At 41.8% G+C, this 19713-nt stretch overlaps 4 protein-coding genes across 5 annotated transcripts; 1 reads left to right on the top strand and 3 right to left on the bottom strand.

Moving 5' to 3' along the window:
• Positions 1–196: 196 nt before the first annotated feature.
• LOC146233706 (tryptase-2-like) lies at positions 197–2427 on the bottom strand. Its single transcript, XM_084689480.1, has 5 exons — positions 2311–2427; positions 1825–2008; positions 974–1239; positions 698–837; positions 197–516 (listed from the first exon to the last, which is right to left on the bottom strand). The coding sequence occupies exons 1-5, from the start codon at positions 2360–2362 to the stop codon at positions 358–360; spliced, it is 801 nt and encodes a 266-aa protein (XP_084545606.1). The 5' UTR covers positions 2363–2427; the 3' UTR covers positions 197–357.
• Positions 2428–4087: 1660 nt separating this feature from the next.
• Positions 4088–6473, bottom strand: LOC146233705 (tryptase-2-like). Its single transcript, XM_084689374.1, has 5 exons — positions 6314–6473; positions 5840–6023; positions 4837–5108; positions 4553–4692; positions 4088–4430 (listed from the first exon to the last, which is right to left on the bottom strand). The coding sequence occupies exons 1-5, from the start codon at positions 6363–6365 to the stop codon at positions 4272–4274; spliced, it is 807 nt and encodes a 268-aa protein (XP_084545500.1). The 5' UTR covers positions 6366–6473; the 3' UTR covers positions 4088–4271.
• A 2630-nt stretch (positions 6474–9103) lies between these two features.
• Positions 9104–14131, top strand: lamp1b (lysosomal associated membrane protein 1b). 2 transcript variants are annotated; one of them, XM_084689607.1, is made up of 6 exons: positions 9104–9418; positions 10571–10749; positions 10884–10985; positions 11220–11286; positions 11583–11750; positions 12136–14131. In XM_084689607.1, exons 1-6 carry the CDS (start codon positions 9358–9360, stop codon positions 12273–12275), a joined length of 717 nt encoding a protein of 238 aa, XP_084545733.1. In that variant the 5' UTR covers positions 9104–9357; the 3' UTR covers positions 12276–14131. The 2 variants fall into 2 exon arrangements, with proteins under 2 accessions (XP_084545733.1, XP_084545732.1); XM_084689606.1 differs by having other exon boundaries at positions 10857–10985.
• Positions 14116–17980, bottom strand: LOC146233703 (growth hormone-regulated TBC protein 1-A-like). The gene is made up of 8 exons (XM_084689605.1): positions 17798–17980; positions 17022–17167; positions 16721–16879; positions 16001–16125; positions 15720–15816; positions 15356–15528; positions 15059–15244; positions 14116–14970 (listed from the first exon to the last, which is right to left on the bottom strand). The coding sequence occupies exons 1-8, from the start codon at positions 17866–17868 to the stop codon at positions 14866–14868; spliced, it is 1062 nt and encodes a 353-aa protein (XP_084545731.1). The 5' UTR covers positions 17869–17980; the 3' UTR covers positions 14116–14865.
• Positions 17981–19713: the final 1733 nt, after the last annotated feature.

Genomic DNA, 19713 nt, shown 5'->3' with positions numbered 1-19713 from the left:
ATGTGATGATTACTAGGCCCTAACTATACTATATTACCATCAACTACAATTCTGTACATTCTTTCCCCCTGCCAGTTGACATCCAGTATACATTTCTGACCACATCTAATGCCCACCATTATTATAATAATAATTATTATCTCATAGATCGGATGCTGCAAATGAAGTCAAAGTCACACAAATGGATGATGCTAGATGTTTATTAAGAAGCAATTGTGGGGCAAAGCTTTTTATGGAAGATGCAAGAATAACAGTATGATTTATGCAAGTTTTCTTTTCTTTAAGTGAGAGCAAACACGTTCAGCATTACAAAGCATGATATGGACATCCCCCCCACTACATCTTTTCATCTGAAGATTAAGCATGAATAGTCTCATTGATGAAGTCTAGAAATGTGGCCACACGGGTGTAGACTCCTGGGTAGCCCTGTCGTGCGCAGCCCTGTCCGAAGCTCACGATTCCCACTTGGACAAACCTGTCAGCGGAGCGACACACCAGTGGGCCACCGGAGTCGCCCTGTGCAGCGAATCAAACAGATCAGATGTACATTACTAAATGGATGAGGACACGATTTTGAAACTGATTGGGCTACTTTTGACAGTTGGTTGACAGTCTGCAGATTGATACTGCTAACCAGGGCATCGATAATGACGGATTGGATATTTGGTACAGGACTTAAGGGGAAAGACCTCTTTACCTGGCAGGAGTCTTTCTCTCCTTCCATGAATCCAGCACATAGCATCGTGGGAACAAATTCCGGATACGCGTACTTACAAAGATTATCCTTAATGAGAGGTACTTGCAGCTGTTGCAGCATTTTACAGCCTTGTAACGGTACTTACATACAAAAGATACAAAAAGGAAAAAAAGTGAGAAAAACAAAGAAAGATATGTTAGAAAAGAACACAACATAGACACATACAAACATCAACAAATAATCATGTGTTGGATGTGGAACCTGTAATAAACATACTTCCTTCATGAACGTCACCCCAGCCAGTGACCCAGCACTCAGACTCGGAGTTGAAAAAATCATCTTCTGCAGCTAAGGCTACAGGTGTGACCCGGGAGGAGTACGTGACCTTCTTATCCAGCTTCACCAAGGCAATGTCGTTCTCCACTTTGCCTGATTTGTAGTCGGGGTGGGAAGAGATACGGGATATTCCACGATAAAACTCAGAAGTTCCTGTTAAGGCATGAGTGCCCAGCCGTGCAAATGACAAATCCAGAAATGGTGACCTAAAACCGGAACACGCAAACACACACACACACGGTTATTAAACAAACAACCTATATTTTATCATAATTTATAAGAACCCAATTGTCCAATCATAACCTATCAGCATTTTAACGTTGTGACGTCCACAGTCCACCCGTGCCGCGTAGCGGGATAGTTGCCCTTGTATGGCAGGCCCGAGTTTGAGTACCGGTGGGGGGAAATATCGACACGGAGCAACACTGAAGCTATACCCAGTTACATACCTTATAGGCTTACTAATGCTATACCAAGTAACATAGCTTATAGGCTTACTAAAGCAAACAATTTGAAAGTAAATAATGGAACACAAAACTTACAACCATGGTTTGAAAACGTGACTTAAAACTAAACTAGATTAGTAAAAAAAAATATATATATTTATACATACAAATAACAAAACATACTTTCTAATAAAGTTAACACTTGGCTCACACATTTAGCTTGGCTTCAAGTGAAATTTGGTTGTTCTTCACAGGTTGTCACCACATGGATCTAGATCTTATATCTGCGTCCCTTTTATTCTGCTTCTTACGGTCTTTAGCCAATTAAAAGATTCAACTACTCACGGGTCATTACAGTGCGCTGCAGTCAGCACCCATTCTTCGTTAAGGATTGAGCCACCACATGACCAACTGTCATAGCCGTTGGTAAGAGAAAGGTAGACCATCCATGGCCAGCGGCCCTCCGGCGCATCTTCTCCACCCACGATGGAGCTCCGAACACGCGGTAAAACAAACCCTGTTGAACGTTCTTTAGTTCAAGACATTAATTGGAAACATTCTAACGTTAAGACATCCAAGGATTTCACTGGATAAATTGAAAATGCATTATTGAACAGTTAAATATTGAGTCCGCCTACCAAAAAGTATGACACTGTTGTAGGACTGCAGTACCACACAGAAAAATTTAATGCAAAGCATGGCCACGGTGCAAAAGGCCATTGTTGTCCATGACATGTGGTAAAACTGTTTAAAAAACAGTGGGGGTTCATCCTTTTGTGTAGTTGCGTGCGTTTTACATCTGCTTCTAAATAAAGACATGACAGACCTCACCTGTAGCATCACAAAGCAGCAAAGACACAGCCAGAAGTCCCAACAAAATCATCGCTTCTACCTGTTACCTCTGATCACAAACACTGGTATACTAATAGAAACACCTGTCATTCAGTTGTTGAAGTAGAGCTTTTAACTGTGAGAACTTGACCTCAAAACATGCACCTCCCTCTGCAACTGATATCTGCTGTTGGATCTTCTGTTTCTGTGGAAGATTTAGATTTCCCATAAATCCAGGGCAATTTTTCTATCTTTGTTAAGTTAAAACATGTAGGCCTACGCCTTATTTGGGCATGTGTATGATACGCTTTGTTTTAAAACTGGTGTAAAAATGAATGTGTTGACGGAAACTGTTACTATTTGGACCTGGATGTGATGAGTGAAAAGATAGGCCTATGAATGTAGAGACCAGGCATGTATCAGGTCTGGTAGGCCTACTTTTGAGAAAGACAGCATGTTAAAACTTGCAGATTAGAAATAAGTATTCCAATGAGAAAAATAATTTCATGAAAAAGTCATGTATAAAACAATTACATAATTGCAATATTCACAAGACAAATGGTAGCTCACTGCTTATTTCTAGTTATGATACAAAAACAATAACTGTTACGATAACTAAATAACTAGGGCTGTCAAAGTTAACGCAATCTCACTTTAAAGCGACAAAAAAAAACTGCCGCAAACACAGGTTTCTTTTTGACCCTGGGAATCACCTGTCGTCACATGAATTAGACTGCCGACGGTAGCTGAATGATGGAGAGGGGTCTTTTAGATTGGAAGTTCCGTTTCAAAAATTTGGGAGACGGCTTGATTGACAAAACTGAAGCTGTGTGGACTGATTGTCAGGTTGAGTTTAGTTATCACCGAAGTACTTTCAGCCTAAACAATCTCATCATCCAAGCAAAGCACACAGCTAGCAGTAGCAGCAGCGTTAGCAGCGCTAGCCTCAGCAGCAGCAGCAGCGTTCATTCTATATGGCTGACAACACTCGCAAAAGAAGCGAGCAGATGACTGGATTCAACAAAATAGAAACTGTATTGTTCAATATTAAGGTTAATCTGTGGTTGCTTAAGTATCTGAAGTATGTTTGAGTCAGATTTGAATATTATGGAGCAGGATATCGTAGTAGGCTATGAGACAATATGTCTTAAATGTAGGCTATTTTATATTCCAGAACAAGTCTAATTTTGTGGATTTTGAAATTCAGAACACCCTTTTAATGTCATTTAAAAAAAATCATTTATTGGGGTAAAATTTTAACAGATTAAATAGATTGAATAATTTTGCGATTCATTGCAATTAATCGTGATTAATCATATGAATTAATGCAATTAATCGCAATTAAATATTTTAATCGCTTGACAGCCCTACAAATGACATAACACAACATCTGCCAGTAGACATCCAGTATACAGTACTGACCATATCTAATGCCCACCATTTGTAAATACCCATATATTTATCTCATAGGTCCAGGGGCGGATCTAGAGATTTTTATTCGAGGTGGCAATGGGATGGCAGAAGGAAGTTGTTGGGTGGCCTCCTGGAGGCGAATCAAAACCCAAAGTAGGGGGGTACAGTACTCCCTATGGTAAATGATGAGGCTATAACATTGTAGTTTAAATTTAACAGTTACATTAATATTATTTATTGAAATGTATAAATAATATTTTTCCATGGGAAGATTGGGGTGGCAGTATTTTTTATTGGGGTGGCAGCTGCCATCCCTCGCCACCCCTTAGATCTGCCACTGCATAGGTCGGATGCAAATTAAGTCAAAGTCACACAAATGGTTAATGCTTGATGTTTATTAAGAAGCAATTGTGGGGCAAAGCTTTTTATTGAAGATGCAAAAATAACAGTATGATTTATGCAAGTTAGTCTTTAAGTGAGAGCAAACACGTTCAGCATTACAAAGCATGATATGGACATCCCCCCCACTACATCTTTTCATCTGAAGATTAAGCATGAATAGTCTCATTGATGAAGTCTAGAAATTTGGCCACACGGGTGTAGACTCCTGGGTAGCCCTGTCGTGCGCAGCCCTGTCCGAAGCTCACGATTCCCACTTGGACAAACCTGTCAGCGGAGCGACACACCAGTGGGCCACCGGAGTCGCCCTGTGCAGCGAATCAAACAGATCAGATGTACATTACTAAATGGATGAGGACAAGATTCTGAAACTGACAGTTGGTTGGCAGTATACATTTTTGGATAGTAATACAAATTAAGATCTCTTTACCTGGCAGGAGTCTTTCTCTCCTTCCATGAATCCAGCACATAGCATCGTGGGAACGAATTGAGGATACGCATACTTACAAAGACAATTCTTAATGAGAGGTACTTGCAGCTGTTGCAGGATTTGAGGGTCATCTAACGGTACTAAATACAAAATATTATTGTTTTAATTAGAAGAAAGGTATAGGAGAAAACAAAATTCAGATATACACAAACAACATTACACCTGATTGAATAATAAAGAGAAGATTATACATATTTTGGATGTGGAACCTGTATTAAACATACTTCCTTCATGAACGTTACCCCAGCCAGTGACCCAGCACTCAGACTTGGAGTTGAAAAAATCATCTTCTGCAGCTAAGGCTACAGGTGTGACCCGGGAGGAGTACGTGACCTTCTTATCCAGCTTCACCAAGGCAATGTCATACTCTTCTCCGTTTGCATCGTAGTCGGAGTGGGAGGAGAAGTGAGATATTCCACGATAAAACTCAGACGCTCCCGTTAAAGCGTGAGTGCCCAGCCGTGCAAATGAGAAATTCAGAAGAGCCCCAAATGACCTAAAACAGGAACGCACATATGAACAAAAACACACACAGACACATCTTAAACTACCCATAATTTATTTATAAGTTACAAGTTTTAGGCACATTATAACCCAATAGCCTAACTCATAACAATGTTAACATTGATTCACAGTTGATATATTGATATAATTTATTTTTGTTTAAAATAAACTAGAGTGAAGTGGATATAGGCAAAATAAATTCAACCAAAGCAAACAACCTAAAACCAAATAAATCATAGTTTTTTTGTTCTTGTATTTGATGTTTGTAGGACTAGGTGGATCTAAAATCTCACCATCAAAGATTTTTTTACATTGGAAATAACCAGTACTCGTTTCCACTGATCAACAGTCTACCAAAAAGTAATCCTGGTAATTTTAATTTAATAAAGATCGTCATTGCATTGTTACAGAATTATCTAATCTAGGCCTATGAAGTAAAGTAGGCCTAAAATAGGCCTATTGTACAGGCCCATATGTCTGAATAATTTGTCTGTGCGAACTGAACACAAAACTACCATGATTTGAAAACATGAATTACAATGTGGCATTCTAAACCAGATTTGATCATTTAAAAAAAGATACAAAATAGGTAAACATAGGCTAATCCTTGACTTACACATTTATCCTGTCGTTACCACATGTAAAGTCTAGATCTTATGTTTGCTTTCCCTTTATTATGCTTCTTACATTCTTTAATTAAAACATTAAAATAGGCTTACTCACGGGTCAATACAGTGCGCTGCAGTCAGCACCCATTCTTCGTTAAGGATTGAGCCACCACATGACCAACTGTCATAGCCGTTGGTAAGAGAAAGGTAGACCATCCATGGCCAGCGGCCCTCCGGCGCATCTTCTCCATCCACGATGGAGCTCCGAACACGCGGTGAAACAAACCCTGTTGAACGTGCTTTAGTTCAAGACATTCATTAGAAACATTCTAACAAGACATCCAAGGATTTAACTGTTATATTGAAAATAATTGAACAGCAAAACATTGAGTCAGCCTCTGTACCAGAATGTTTAATGAACAGTATCAAACAGACAAGTGCAATGCCAAGCATTGCCAAGGTGCAAAGGGACCCTCTTGTCCATGAAATGTTTTAAACTGTAAAAAAAAAACACATCTGGGATTCATCCTTTCTGTGCAGTTGCGTGCGTTTGACCTCTGCTTCAAAATAAAGACGTGACAAACCTCACCTGTAGCATCATGAATCAGAAGAGACACAGCCAGAAGTCCCCACAAAGTCATCGCTTCTACCTGTTACCTCTGATCACAAACACTAATAGACACACTTGTCCTTCATGTGTTGAAGTAATGCTTTAACTGGCAACCAGATTACATCAGAACATGCACCTCTCTCTGTAACTGATATATATTATCTGCTGTTGGATCTTCTGTTTTTGCGTAACATTTGTCATGAGTTCAGTGAAATCGTTATGTTTGTTTGTTGATCATGTTAAAGAATACAATGTTTGCTTTATTTGTGAATGTCTACAGTTTTTTTAATTTATTGTGAAAATACATGTTTATGCCGACTATTACTGATATTGGATCTAGATGTGAGGACTTAAAACTTATATTACAATTTGTATTGATTTGAAACCAGGCATGTCTCCAAAGCAACCTCACAGTAACAGAATATAATATATAAGCCATCCTTAAAACTAGCCCAATAGACCTCTAATTATTAGAGTCAGGGCGCATAGGCCCCATGTCAAGTAGTAGCTGATTAAAAGTCTAAACATGCTTTGCCCCCCAATTTTGGTACTCTTTGCACCAGTGGCGATTTTAGACTCTTTTTAAGGGTGCTCAAACACCTCTAAATTTAATCTCAGCACAAAAATAAAATATTGTTTATTATCATTTGATGCTGGTAGTTCATGATGAAAGGGACATGCTTAGTTTTTTTAATTCATTCAATATTTTACATAATAATACATACAAATATTAATCCAGTGAAATCAGGGATTTATATTAGCAAGGGGGTTTAGCACTTTTGCGAGGCACTGTCTTCATGTCACATTCTCATTGGGGGATGATGATCCTACAATCGCCCCTGCTTTGCACCATTTTGATGTGCAGCACTGACTGTCTTGAAATACATTTGTCCCACATAGCTTATGCCTACCATTTGAGATGACAACACATCACACTTGCAGATTGTAAGGGAGTATATGAGAATTATTATTTTTTATTCAAATGTAAATGTTCACAAGACAAAATGCACTTCGCAATGTGGTCCCAGTGCACACACAAATGAACATACAACAGGAAATTTCTGATCAGTTCAGCGGTCTGATAAGAAAAGGCTGCTGAGTTGCTGATGAAAGATATTACGCAGATATTATCTGCTATGGCTTAGTGAAGTGTTTCCTGAATTTATCGTGTCAAGTATACGCTCTGGAGTTTTATTTTAGGAAATAACATATTTTATGAATGCATGAATGAATAAATGAATGAGTCAGTGAGAGTTCTCCAGGCATAAGACTGGGTAAGGTGGATCACAGCGGTAATTCCCAGAGCTGTGACAATTTCCTTCAGGTATCTGGGTATGAGGTTGTGTGAAATTCACGTGCGTTTCTCTAACCAACACACCAAACATTGAAAGATGATAGCCTTGTCAACATGTAGACCACATTCCAAACTGATAAGAATGTGTTAGAGTAGATATTATCTTCTCTTGCGAAACACCATTAGTCATTAGGTTTTTTTTAAACACCGTTTTTGTGTTTATAAATGTTGCATATAATATACAATGATATAGCCTAATATAAAGGTTACTATGAAACTGGCTTGTTAGCATACATTTAGTTAGGCTATAACCCGCTCCGAGCTGAGGACAAGGGGGTGCCATGGGCGTATCTAGCCCTATTTTGGGGCTGGAGCCCCCCCAAAAGTTTTATTAGCATAAAACATTTTTTGAATATTTTTCTTTCATATTTTAAGTCTAAATGTGTTAACTTCTCTTTCTAAAACCCACTAGGACACTATTTAAAAGGATATTTACAAACAAATCTTCTGGAGGAACGTCCCCAGACCCCCCTAGTTTTGGTGGGTCACAGCAAAAATAAAAGGTTTTATCTAGGGGCTTAGCCCCCACAAAAGTAGGAACCTAGATTCGCCCCTGCTTTGGACAAGGCAAATAACCACATCAATATAGGGTTGAAGATGTGTAACATGCTAAATTGGGAGAATGTCTGTGTGAATGACAGTCGGGGAGAGTGTGGCTGGGCAAAATCATTGCAGCCACTTTAAATGATGACGTCAACACAGTATGACATTGAGACAGCACCGTCCGTGACGCTGTGTCCTCACTACAACCTACCGTTTTTGCCCGTTTACCGTTGTTTCCGGTATTTTGTCAAAATAAGCTAAGTAAAAATGTTGTCTAGGCTTTCTCATAAAGGTGCAAATCCTCACTTGTCGATATGACAAATCTGCGAACGTTTCAAACAGAAAAGGGTGATAGCAACTACAAAAATTGTAGTGACGAAATAATGAGTTTTAGTATCTATCAAAAGTGGCCAGTGCATTTTTAGCTCAACCAGCTTTCCATAGAAGGTGCTCTCAGGGTGCCCTACTGCTCAATGCACATGGTAATTATGTGGGGTTGGTGTAGCGCTGAGAAGGCAAAGCATTTTGACAAGTCAGTGAGAAATGCTCTGAATTTATATGACAGATTGGCTGAATAAACTGGAGTAGAAAGATAGTGGACTGAATAAAACAAACTTACCAATACTTTATCCACTCTAAACAACACTGGAAAACTTAGAAAACATATTACACTTTTTAGGGTTGAAAGAACTCACATTTTGAAACATGACAGACAGAATGAACGCCGTAGGCCTGTGCGGTAATCAACTTTGTATGTTTATAAAATAGTACCATTCATTAACTAATATATATTTTATGTTCCCCAAATGTCAAATCACCGCTCAAATAAAATATGGGCGGTGCTCTCGTCTTGATCACATGACCACAGACACATTTTTTTCCCGTTGTGCAGCAGCAGTGAACAGAAATCAGATGATTGTCCTGTGTATCCGATATTAAGACTGTCTTTGCGGAATACAGTAACTATCTAAAGAGAAATAGTCTACTGGATCCTTGCGTTTGAAAGGATAGTGCTGGGACGCATTGGAGCTAGTCTAGTTGAACTAAGCGTGACTAAGTAGATTCTTGCTTGCTGACCGTACTGCGTTTAGTCGTGTTTGTGTTGTGACTTGCCTTTGATAGAAACATGATACATACCAACCGAAAACAACCAGTATCCCTCGGGATTCTGTTCATTGGCCTACTAGGTAAGTATCGTTCCAGAGTCCGAGATCCCGTCTAGATTATTTTGTTAACCTTGAATGGTATAGTATGTGGCTAGCTAAACATCTAGTGCTAACATTCGTCCAAACGTGCTAGCTATTGATGTTTATCCCATCCTAGCTGCTATGCTATTCTTATGGAATAGCTATCGTCAGTGCCCCGCATTGTTGCTTGATGCCAGAGGAAAGGAGTTGTTTTCCGGTGTCAGTGTCATTCCGGGTGTTTGAACAGACAGAGTGCCTAGTTTGCTAACACAATCGGCAGGTCACTAATGCAGGTGCCTCTTGTGTTAGTCTACCCCATGTGATCTGCCTAGAATGCTGTGCATGCTACTTTGCACCGGGTAGAAAATAACGTAGAGTTAGGCACATCTGTATGTCCCCTGTCAAGCTCTAGGCCCCAACATTTTCTGATCACCCCTCAATTTCTGGACAAACCGGTCTTCTTTTAGTTTTCGTGTGGGTCAGTCTTTAGATGACCTAAGCGTTTTTCGCTTTAATAAAGTAATGTGTTTAGATAATCTACAGCCATTGATCTACAAACATACAGATTTTGTCGTGGGTTCACGATGAAAAAGAAAGTAGAAATGTAAATTGAATGCGTACTCTACTTCGGGCAGTATTTTGCGATGTGGAACCCATTTAATGCGCTGGGAATGACCGTTTATATTGCATTTTCTGTTGTTGCCACAAAGAAACCGACTATCGGAGCTCGTTCACCCGATCAGTCTGCAGGATTGTATTGAATTGTGCTTTGTATTGTAACGGTCTGCTGTACTCTATCCAACCTTTCTGCAAGCTGTCAAATCAGCAACATCTGAGATTCAGTCAGACCGCAAAGTTGTGTGGCCGTTTCCATCTGTGGGGCTGATTCCTACCATGCTGGAAATAACACTGGTGTTTGTGGCAAAACATCACACCAACATGGCAGGATGTCAGTTCTTCATCACGATGTGACAATAAGCTTGTTTGGAAAGAGACCTATGGCAGTATGCTAAAGTACTATGTTCATTCCTTGTCAGGGGACTCTGATCTGGCACTTGCTATGCTATTAGGCAGTAACACACTTGGGTTAGGCCTCAAGGTTTAACAGAGAGCATCTCAATAATTCTGGCCCCTGTTGTTATGTCACCACAGCTGCCTTCTTGCACCCGAGTGTCGCCACAGATGCCCCCCCCACCGCCCCCTCCCTGACAGACCCTGGGAGGCCGGACAGGGGCAACTACACGGTAGTCAATGGCAACGGAACAGCTTGTCTGATTGCTCGTATGGGCCTGCAGCTCAATGTCAGCTTCAGCTCTGCCACCCTGAATAAGGTAATGCACACACACACTCACACATACCACACACACACTCACACATACCACACACACACACAGAACCCCCCCCCCCCCCCACACTGTAACATTGTGTTTTTGTGCAGACTGTGCTGGATGTGATGAATCTACAGCCCAACGTGACCAAGAGCTCAGGGTCATGTGAAGCCGACAGCGCCACCTTGCTGCTGATTGCCGACGAGGAGAAGACCAACCTCACCTTCCTCTTCTCACTGGTGACGAGAGCCTCTCTTTCTCACACACACACACACGCACACACGCACGCACACACACACACACACACACGCTCGCACACACACACACTCACTTTCTCAGTCTCCATCCATCACACTCCAGTCATGGTGCATTTACAGTAGTCTTCCAGTAGAGGGCAGATTGTAACCAGGTAGATAAAGCGATGACGGACTGTAACTCGTCTCTACTGTAATGTCTAAATCATGTGTCTACAGAACACCACATCCAGTAAGTACCATCTGAGTGGAGTGACCCTGTCTGCTGTTTGGCCGGATATGAGTGGTGAGTGCAATATTGAACGGTTGATGTAATTTAAGCTCATCAATAATACACACACACACACACACATATAATACTGTATAGTCTCAGGCATCCACAATTTTTTACACAAGTATTATCATATATATATGTCTTGAAAATATATGTATTTTTTGCAGTAGCATGAAGGTGAAATTGAGCAAATAATGTTAATTTTTATCGTGCCTAAGACTTTTGCACAGTATACACATGCTATGTGTGATGACCCACAGTATGTCTCGTAAACAACAAGTCTCATGTATAACCCCCCTCCCCCCCAGAGCCTTTCAGAGCCAGTAACAGCAGTCTGGACTACCTGAGAGCCTCCTTGGGGAGGTCCTACATGTGTCGGGAAGAGCAGACTCTGGCCGTGGTCCAGGAGTTCTCGCTCAACACCTTCCAGCTGCAGGTGCAGCCTTTCGCCCTCAATGGGGACATGTTTGGAGAAGGTAATACACCCCCCACCACATCTCACCCAACGCCACTTTAGAGCTCCGTCAAAGACATGAATGCTACTCTGACAACTGTGCTGTGAAGACTGTTATCCCAGTTTTGTGTGTGTGTGTGTGTGTATATATATATATATATATAACAGAAGAGAGAGGGAGAAATACATTTTTTAAACGACAAATCTAAAACCCTGTGGTAATCAGCCCAAAAATAATTTAAGACATAATTTAAGACATATATATGATTACCACAGGGTTGTCTTGCACAGGTTTTAGATTTGTCGTTTAAAAAATGTATTTCTCCCTCTCTTTTCTCTCTCTCTTCTGTTCTTCCACCCGCTGCTTCTCTCTTCTCCACTCCTCCCCTTCCCTCCGTCTCCCCCAGCTGAGGAGTGTCAGCTGGATGAGGACGACATGCTGATCCCCATCATCGTGGGCGCCGCCCTGGCCAGCCTGGTCCTCGTCGTCCTGGTCGCCTACCTCATCGGCAGGAAGAGGAGCCACGCTGGTTACCAGACCATCTGAGGCACTTCCTGTCACCTGACGCCCTCCGTGCCAATAGAGCGCAACCCCCCCTTCCCAACCCACCTGTTACACCCACCGCTACTAACCGCCATCTATCAAAGACTGATCGGTCGATCCGCCCCCAAGCTCCGCCTCCAGCCTGACTCTAAACCCACTCCCTCTCTCAACACTCGCTCACTACTCCCATTTTGTTTTGTGGTCAATTAGTGCTTTAAGGACTGAACTGCTCTTTTGTATGAAATGGGAATTGGGTGATGATGTTTTAAGAAGTGACGACATTCTTCAGATTCCTGCTAGGGGACTGAGCAGGTGGGAGGGATGGAGTGCCTATGACATCCCATGGTACATAATCACATGCTGTGTGTAGACTAGTTTAGTATCTTATATTATGCTTCTGTTTTTGGTTTCTGACCAATGGGATTCTGAGGGACTGCCCGCACAAGCCTTGCTGCTGCGTTTACTCATTTTTATTAATTGTTATTTTTGTGTCTTTTTTGTTTGTTTTGGTGGCCATTGTCGGTCACATGGTCCAGGAGCTGTTATTACTCCTGTGTAAAGGGAATACTATGATTGGCTGTGGCTGCCAGCCCGTCCCACCCACGAAGAGTTTAGACTTCCTACAGGACGGCGTTTGCCATGTTTGGACTGAACAGTTGCGTCTTTGTGTGTATATTTATTTATTGTCGCTTCAAAGTCAGGTATGTGTACAGTAATCAGCCAGAATGCCTCCCACTCTTCCATAAGGATCTGTATTTACTCATCTCGAAACAGGAGTGCTCGGATAGGTAAGGTGTATGTTGGTGTTCCTTTATTCGATCATATAGCCGGGCAGAGGACACCCCCTCTAGATCAGTCCTCTCATTCCGAGGTGGAGGAAATAGCAGGCTGACGCCCTGAGCTGGTGACCATGTGCAGACTGAGTACAGAGGTGTCTGCTGTTCATAAGGTCCCCCCAACACGGCAGAGGTACCTGAGGGGATTATCTCACTCATTGACTGCAGTGGGTGGGAGTGTTAATGCTGTAGAGAGGGCCATTTCATGCCTGCTGACTCTCGGAGTGTGCTCAGCAAGGTTGGAGCTTTTGTCATTCTTGCCATTCAGACTGAACTGTGGGAGTAGGCGTTATGCATACGACAGGGTTCTGTGAGTTTCCTCATTGGATTTGCCCATACTGTGTACGTACTGTTATTTATTCAGTAACCACAGACACAAACTATATTAGACAAGGTTAAAAGTCTGTTAAACCCAGGGAACAAGTGAAGGATGTTTGCTGGATAACTGGTTTTTCTAATTGACCATGGTACAACATGTTTTTGTAAACATGACCGGTAGTTTACCGTTGGGTGACTTAGGCTGCACAAAGAGGAAATGGTTTCAATTGTTTAGATGAACGGTACTTCTACACTGTTTGGATTTAGTAGTAGTAACATGGTATTGAGATGAGGGCTGTTTGAGGAAGAGGAAGATTATTGGTTCTCGGAACCTGGTAGACTAAGCTGATTGTACATGTGTAACTTCCCTCCATGCCAAATGTGATCTGTGCCCACCTCCCCTCAAGTTTGACACGTGTCACGGGGATTGTCATGTTCCCGAATCCTACACTCCCAATCCTGCTTCCCCTCTGGACGCTGTGTGCAGCTGAGCCAGGGACGTTTGGTGAATAGATTTGCCTGAGCATTTGACTTGATAATAGAAGATGCTTTATTTGGAGTGAAAAGGGGAAGTGTAAAAAAACCAAAACACAAACATTCTGCCCCACATATAGAAATGTTGATGTCCATTGCTAACAATTCATAGGGTTTAAATTAATTTTTACTATTAACAGGCTGAAATGAATAAAGTGAAAATAAAAAATCCTACATATATTTCTGTTGAAGTCAGGTTGGATTACAGGTCACCATGAGTGAACAGCACTTTATCTGATCAGAGACCACACCCCTTCTGGGTCATCAGACAACATCTTCAGTTCTATTACAGATCCTTTCATTTTCAAAGCACTGCTACAGACATTTACTGAGTTAACATCTTCACTCATACAAAAGCGTACAAAAAAAACATCCAATTTCACGAGATAAAGAAAAGCTACAGGAGATGACCTCAAAGAAGTCAGATCCTGAGTCATTTTCTGGTCTCATCTGCAGAAGAACTACAGCAGGTAATCAACCCCACACTCACACCATGGATTTGACATGTCATTTCTACAGTCAGAAGGCAGGACGTTGGACTCCTGTCAGTGTAGTACCAGACATACAGGATGCTGGCACTATCAAGCACAGAGCAGATAAGTGCCACTGGACAGCGTACCAGATTGTCTAAAGCTCTCACCTTGATACTCTTCCACAGAGTAAACCTAGTCCTAGACTAATGCATTCATATTTGTATAAGAAATTCATACATAAGATACACATGTTCAATAAACTGAGATTCATCACAGATGTCCACTCAGTTCTAGATCTAGACTAAGCGTAATCAGTCTCATAACAATGGACTCTTAAGAAGGAAGTGTAAAATATGTCAAGTGTGTGACAACGATGCCAGCGAATGAAAGTTTGGCTTAACCACCGAGTGCACAGTAAGTGAGGTCAAGGGGTTAAGGCTTCAACTTGGACTCCTCAGACAAAATATGTTGTTGGCAGGTCTTGCGCAGGTTGGTTATGGTTGCCATGGAGAGACGTCCAGGTTCTGTGAAGATTTTCTGTGTAGAATGGGGGGAGTTCACATGAGAAATGGGGGGATGTATCTAATGATGTGTGTGTGTGTGTGAATCGTCTGCTTAGTTTCACCTGCATGAAGGTGTGGCAGTCCATGGTGAACTGCGTCCTGGTGATGGCTTTGAAGCACTCACACACCTCAGGCAAAGAGCCTGCGGCCAGGATCTCCGACTGGTGGTGTAAGATCAGAGTCAGGGCCACACGGAACAGGATCTTAGAACCCTCGTAGAACAGGCAGTCCCAGATACGCAGAACCGTCTAGGGGAACCAGGCATAGAACGCTAGTTTAGAGAATAACCTTAACTGCACATGTCAACACACATCTTCTCCTCTCTTCAACTACTTTCCACATGGACTGAAGATTTGAACCTCCACGGGCAGAACGTCTATGTAGAGGCAGATGAACCAGCGGGACAGAACCAGGGTCCAGATGCCAGGATACTGGCCCAGACCTTCAGACACGGCTGGGGCCTTCTCCTGCAGCAGCTCTGCTAAAACCTCCTGGTCTGTTTTGAGACCCAGCATATCAGGGCAGTAGTAGTCTATAACACAACACAAGCAGGTCATGAGAGATAGGGAAAGAGAGAATATGAAGGCTGTTTCCCAGGCTCATACAAATTCTCAATTCTAAATATACAGTTAAGGGTGACTGTGGATGAATAGTCTCGACCAAACATATCCAGTCCACAATCCTTTTGCCCTGGGGCTAGTGCATGATGGATCTAAGACTGACCAGGGAGTATCCTGCCCAGCAAGGCATCCATCAGCCAGAAGGACTTCTCTTCATCCTTAGTGACTATAATAAGGTAACCTGCAATAAAATTCATGCCCTGGAATACAGAGAATATAGAGACCTGTGTCAATACCTTGTTAATAACAACTAGCCAGAAGATGACAATGTGCTTCACATAGACAAGGAGAATATTTGGTAATTGAACATTTAAGGTTGCATAGGAGGGGGAAATCACACACGCGCGCGCGCGCACACACACACACACACACACACACACACACCTGGCAGTACCCCACAGCCTGGTTGTGGTGGCCATAGGCCAGCAGCACATTGAACAGGGCCTTCTGTAGACACGGCTCAGTGGTGTTCCTGAACTGCACATTGTCTGGAAATGTCCTGTGCATGTCTGCCATGGAGAAGACACAAGAAGCATGTCTGAGCACGAGTTAATTGACTCATTCATACTTTGGTACAGGGAGAGTTGCATGTCCCAGGAAAAGGCTCACTCACAACAGCCAATACACATTCAACCAAATATTTGAAACGTCCGATCTTTCAAAACGTTTTCCAGATTTGACCTGTCAAAGACTCACATTGACAGCTTCAAAAGATAGCCTTTAGAAAAAAAAAAAGAAAGATGTTTGTAAACCTGGCTTAAGGAACTGCTAAATGAATTATAATATTGAGGCCATTGCTAGTTGGTACAAGTATTAGCATGTGTAGTATTAGCATTGGATCAAAAGTTAATAGCATCACATGGTTGTAGTTTGCAAAAAGCTGCATTGCCCTAAAATGACCTCAATCCGATTGTGGTTGAGAGGAACACTGATGAAGATATTATCCTTATGAGACCTATTTGCTTATTTGGGTACTTATTTGCATCCCACATTAGGTGTTGCAGAACTAATCTGGGCGGGTGTGTTAAACCCTGTGTGTACAAACACACACACACTAAAGCAAGGTGTTAAGATCCAGTCGCTTTTTAAGAGACGTCGTCTGACCTGTGCGAATGGTCTCCTCCAGTTTGGCCTCGTGCTCCGCAGCCAGGAGAGAGTGGTAGTAACCTGGGTTCTTTTCCAGCTGCTCCTGGGCACCGCTGCTCGCCATCCAGATCCTCGCCCGGTGCTCTTTGGGCACACCTTTACGCACAAAGCGCTTCACTACGAAGGGAGGAGGTGGAGGGGGTATCACAGCCCACATACCGGGAAATATCAGCGTGTGTGTGTTTGGATAACTCCTTTGACTGTGGCGTTGGAGTTTTCCAGAAGTTTGACAGTGAGTGTGCTATTGATGGCCTCTCACCCTTTGTGTTTTTCTCCACCTGATCTTTCCTCTTCAGGAGCTTCGACCACCTGGCAGACCTTCTAGAAAGTACCGCCACATATTCATTCATGACCTCCTCGTTGGAGCCAGCCTGCTCAGAAAGTTCAAATCCATACTGGTCCACTCTGCACAGACAGACAGATTCTGACTGACCGCCCAGGCTAAAAGAGATAAGCCCGAGAAGGACTTCCTTTCATGATACACATACATCTATATCTGCTACACGTCAAACTCATTCTATATCCTACATCCTGGTTGGGAAAGCGTGAGGCAGAGGCCTGTGAACAGGACATTGGTTAGTTAAGGTTGCTGTGGCAGTGCCAGCTTAGGTGACACATAGGTGGAGTGAAATTCCATTCTCCTGCAGGTGACCTGGTTAAACACAGTTGAAAAATTCAAGGCAATGCCAGTGATAGTGAGTTTCATTCTATTTATATTGATGGCTGTCATGTAACTATCAACAGTTAAAGAATATGATTGACTGTAATAATAAGATATATTTGCTGAGTAAAATACACATATTTGCCTTTCATAAGAAGATACCGCTACGTCATTAAAGTAACTAGAAGGCCTAATCATTAACATAACGTACACCCGTTGTCACCTGACTGAATAACAGCTGTTAAAAGCAACGCGTTTCAACATAACACGGTTGTTAAAAGTATGTTTTTAGTTAAACGTTATACAATAGTATAATAATAACAGCTATGCCATTTCTCCGAGACATACAATAGAAGATTTCTGAAACCCGTTACCTGTCATTTTCATTCTGACTTGCGTTCAGGTGAGGTACGGAACCAACATTTCCATTCAGTTCACTTGTCATTCTGTGAGCCAAAACCTATACACTTTAAGATTATACCTTGAAAGTTAACTATCCGGTCAAACACAAAATAGTTATTTTGTTTATTCCATATTCAACGGCCAAAGTAAAAGAATGTTTCTATCGTCCAGTGTTCTAGCAGTTCACTTTAGCTTTCCACCTCAGTCAAGTAATAAACCAACCACAGGGCTTAGGGGGCGGGACATGTACCTGGAACGCCCACCACCGCAGGCATTCAACAGGTACTTCGGAGGTAAAGAGCAGATTGGCACTTTATTAGACAGTAATTCTGGGATTCCGATTGAAAGAAGATTGTTTTAATCATTTTGACGTCAGAGAAAGCCGAAGAGATTGGCTTGCATGTTGGAAGCGTTGAGCACTATTTTAGCCACCCATAATTTTCCGGCCGAGTGACTGATATTGTGAAAAACACAGCCAGCAGGGATGTTATGATAAGGGCCGTAACGGGTGGCTTTGTGTTATGGGTTTATACAATAGCCGTTAAGTGATTTTATGTTCTGTTCCCTGTTGAACTTCAAAATATAGGCATCTCCATGTTAGATTTTACAAGCAGTCCCTGAACATCCACACTATATGACTGTGTAGGCCTACGTTACTGGAAGGGAAATCACACTATGTTGATAGTGTCTGTATAACTACCTAAAAAGCCAAGAAAATGAAGACATAAATTACGTTTGCTTACATTTCTGCTAAAACATGCTTTATTCATTTGCGAGCTAAACAACCAAAATCATCTCAAAATGCAGTAATACTAATTAGAATTCGTGAGGGTTAGATGGCAGTTATTCATTCACACACCACTTGGTAGTTAGGTAACTGGTGATTAGCGCCCTCTTCAGGAGTGTAAGTGTATCACGAGCGCCTTGAGACAGGCAAAGGAGTTAAAGACGATGTAAAAGTGGGTTCACACTCACTGCTGCATATTTAACTACATTAGAGATGGGGTAGTAAGGGGAACTTGACATTGGCCTAAGGAAGGGCTAACGGAGATTGAAGTCTACATTTAAAAAAAATCAAACAAAACACAAACTATTTGTAATGGACTATTCCATAAGGCTTTTCAAAATTGTTGAGATTATGGAATTTATTCTTTGATAAATAGGAAATATAACAGACATTTAGAAGTAACATGGCTTATTTATTTAAAATCTATTGTTTTACACATTTTGACAGCGGTGGACATAACACACTGCTACAGATTTATCCAGATGCTCTTGTTGTCAACAGACCAATTTAAGCCCAAGGGGTTACCAACTTGACTGTGAGATCAACATGAATCAAACGATATTTAGGCATTTTAACATTTAAAGCTTTCACACAACAAGAATCAACTCTCAGATTTATAAATGTAACATTTATATTATTCTTCATATAGCTCTTTGAGTACTGTTTCAGTACATACTTATGTACAACAACAACAACTGTAATAGTTCATCTGACGCTGGTGTCGTAAGAGGGATGACTTGGCATTGCGTTGTCCCAAAGTCTCTGGGTTAGAAACACGATTGATACCATGTGAGACAAACTAGCCAACTGACGAATCAACAAAATCAACCACAAGTGCTCCAAACTCCCTGGAGGGCCAAGTCTTCACAGAAGCTGTCCATGCTTTGCTCCCAGTGTTCAGACCTTCATCTCCTCACGCGTAAGAGGTTGTGTCTGTCTGGCTGATATCTCTTCACCTGAAGCTGAGAAGACCACGGTTCTGGTCCAGGATACTTGGATATCACACCAGGGCCAGAAGAACACAAGTGTCCTCCTCTGGCTGTACTTCTTTGTTCCTCCACAGAGTCCACAGCCATAAGCTGGTGAAAACGCAAGCAGTGC

The sequence above is a fragment of the Hypomesus nipponensis genome, chromosome 23 (assembly GCF_054491055.1).
Source record: "Hypomesus nipponensis isolate SF chromosome 23, ASM5449105v1, whole genome shotgun sequence".
Lineage (NCBI taxonomy): Eukaryota > Metazoa > Chordata > Actinopteri > Osmeriformes > Osmeridae > Hypomesus > Hypomesus nipponensis.
Note: the sequence above shows the minus strand (reverse complement) of the source record. Positions and strands in the feature narration are given on the sequence as shown.

What these genes read in the sequence shown, in the direction of transcription:
- LOC146233706 (XM_084689480.1), bottom strand. Translation starts at nt 2,362, where the DNA reads ATGATTTTGTTGGGACTTCTGGCTGTGTCTTTGCTGCTTTGTGATGCT. An exon ending in GGGTGACGTTCATGAAGGAA is followed by an intron (nt 838 to 973) that starts GTATGTTTATTA and finishes TTTGTATGTAAG; the next exon opens with TACCGTTACAAGGCTGTAAA. An exon ending in GAGAGAAAGACTCCTGCCAG is followed by an intron (nt 517 to 697) that starts GTAAAGAGGTCT and finishes TTCGCTGCACAG; the next exon opens with GGCGACTCCGGTGGCCCACT.
- LOC146233705 (XM_084689374.1), bottom strand. Translation starts at nt 6,365, where the DNA reads ATGACTTTGTGGGGACTTCTGGCTGTGTCTCTTCTGATTCATGATGCT. An exon ending in GCAGCGCACTGTATTGACCC is followed by an intron (nt 5,109 to 5,839) that starts GTGAGTAAGCCT and finishes TTCCTGTTTTAG; the next exon opens with GTCATTTGGGGCTCTTCTGA. An exon ending in GGGTAACGTTCATGAAGGAA is followed by an intron (nt 4,693 to 4,836) that starts GTATGTTTAATA and finishes TTTTGTATTTAG; the next exon opens with TACCGTTAGATGACCCTCAA.
- lamp1b (XM_084689606.1), top strand. Translation starts at nt 9,358, where the DNA reads ATGATACATACCAACCGAAAACAACCAGTATCCCTCGGGATTCTGTTC. An exon ending in TCTGTTCATTGGCCTACTAG is followed by an intron (nt 9,419 to 10,570) that starts GTAAGTATCGTT and finishes ATGTCACCACAG; the next exon opens with CTGCCTTCTTGCACCCGAGT. An exon ending in TGTTTGGCCGGATATGAGTG is followed by an intron (nt 11,287 to 11,582) that starts GTGAGTGCAATA and finishes CCTCCCCCCCAG; the next exon opens with AGCCTTTCAGAGCCAGTAAC.
- LOC146233703 (XM_084689605.1), bottom strand. Translation starts at nt 17,868, where the DNA reads ATGACAAGTGAACTGAATGGAAATGTTGGTTCCGTACCTCACCTGAAC. An exon ending in TAGACGTTCTGCCCGTGGAG is followed by an intron (nt 15,245 to 15,355) that starts GTTCAAATCTTC and finishes TGGTTCCCCTAG; the next exon opens with ACGGTTCTGCGTATCTGGGA. An exon ending in ACTGCCACACCTTCATGCAG is followed by an intron (nt 14,971 to 15,058) that starts GTGAAACTAAGC and finishes CATTCTACACAG; the next exon opens with AAAATCTTCACAGAACCTGG.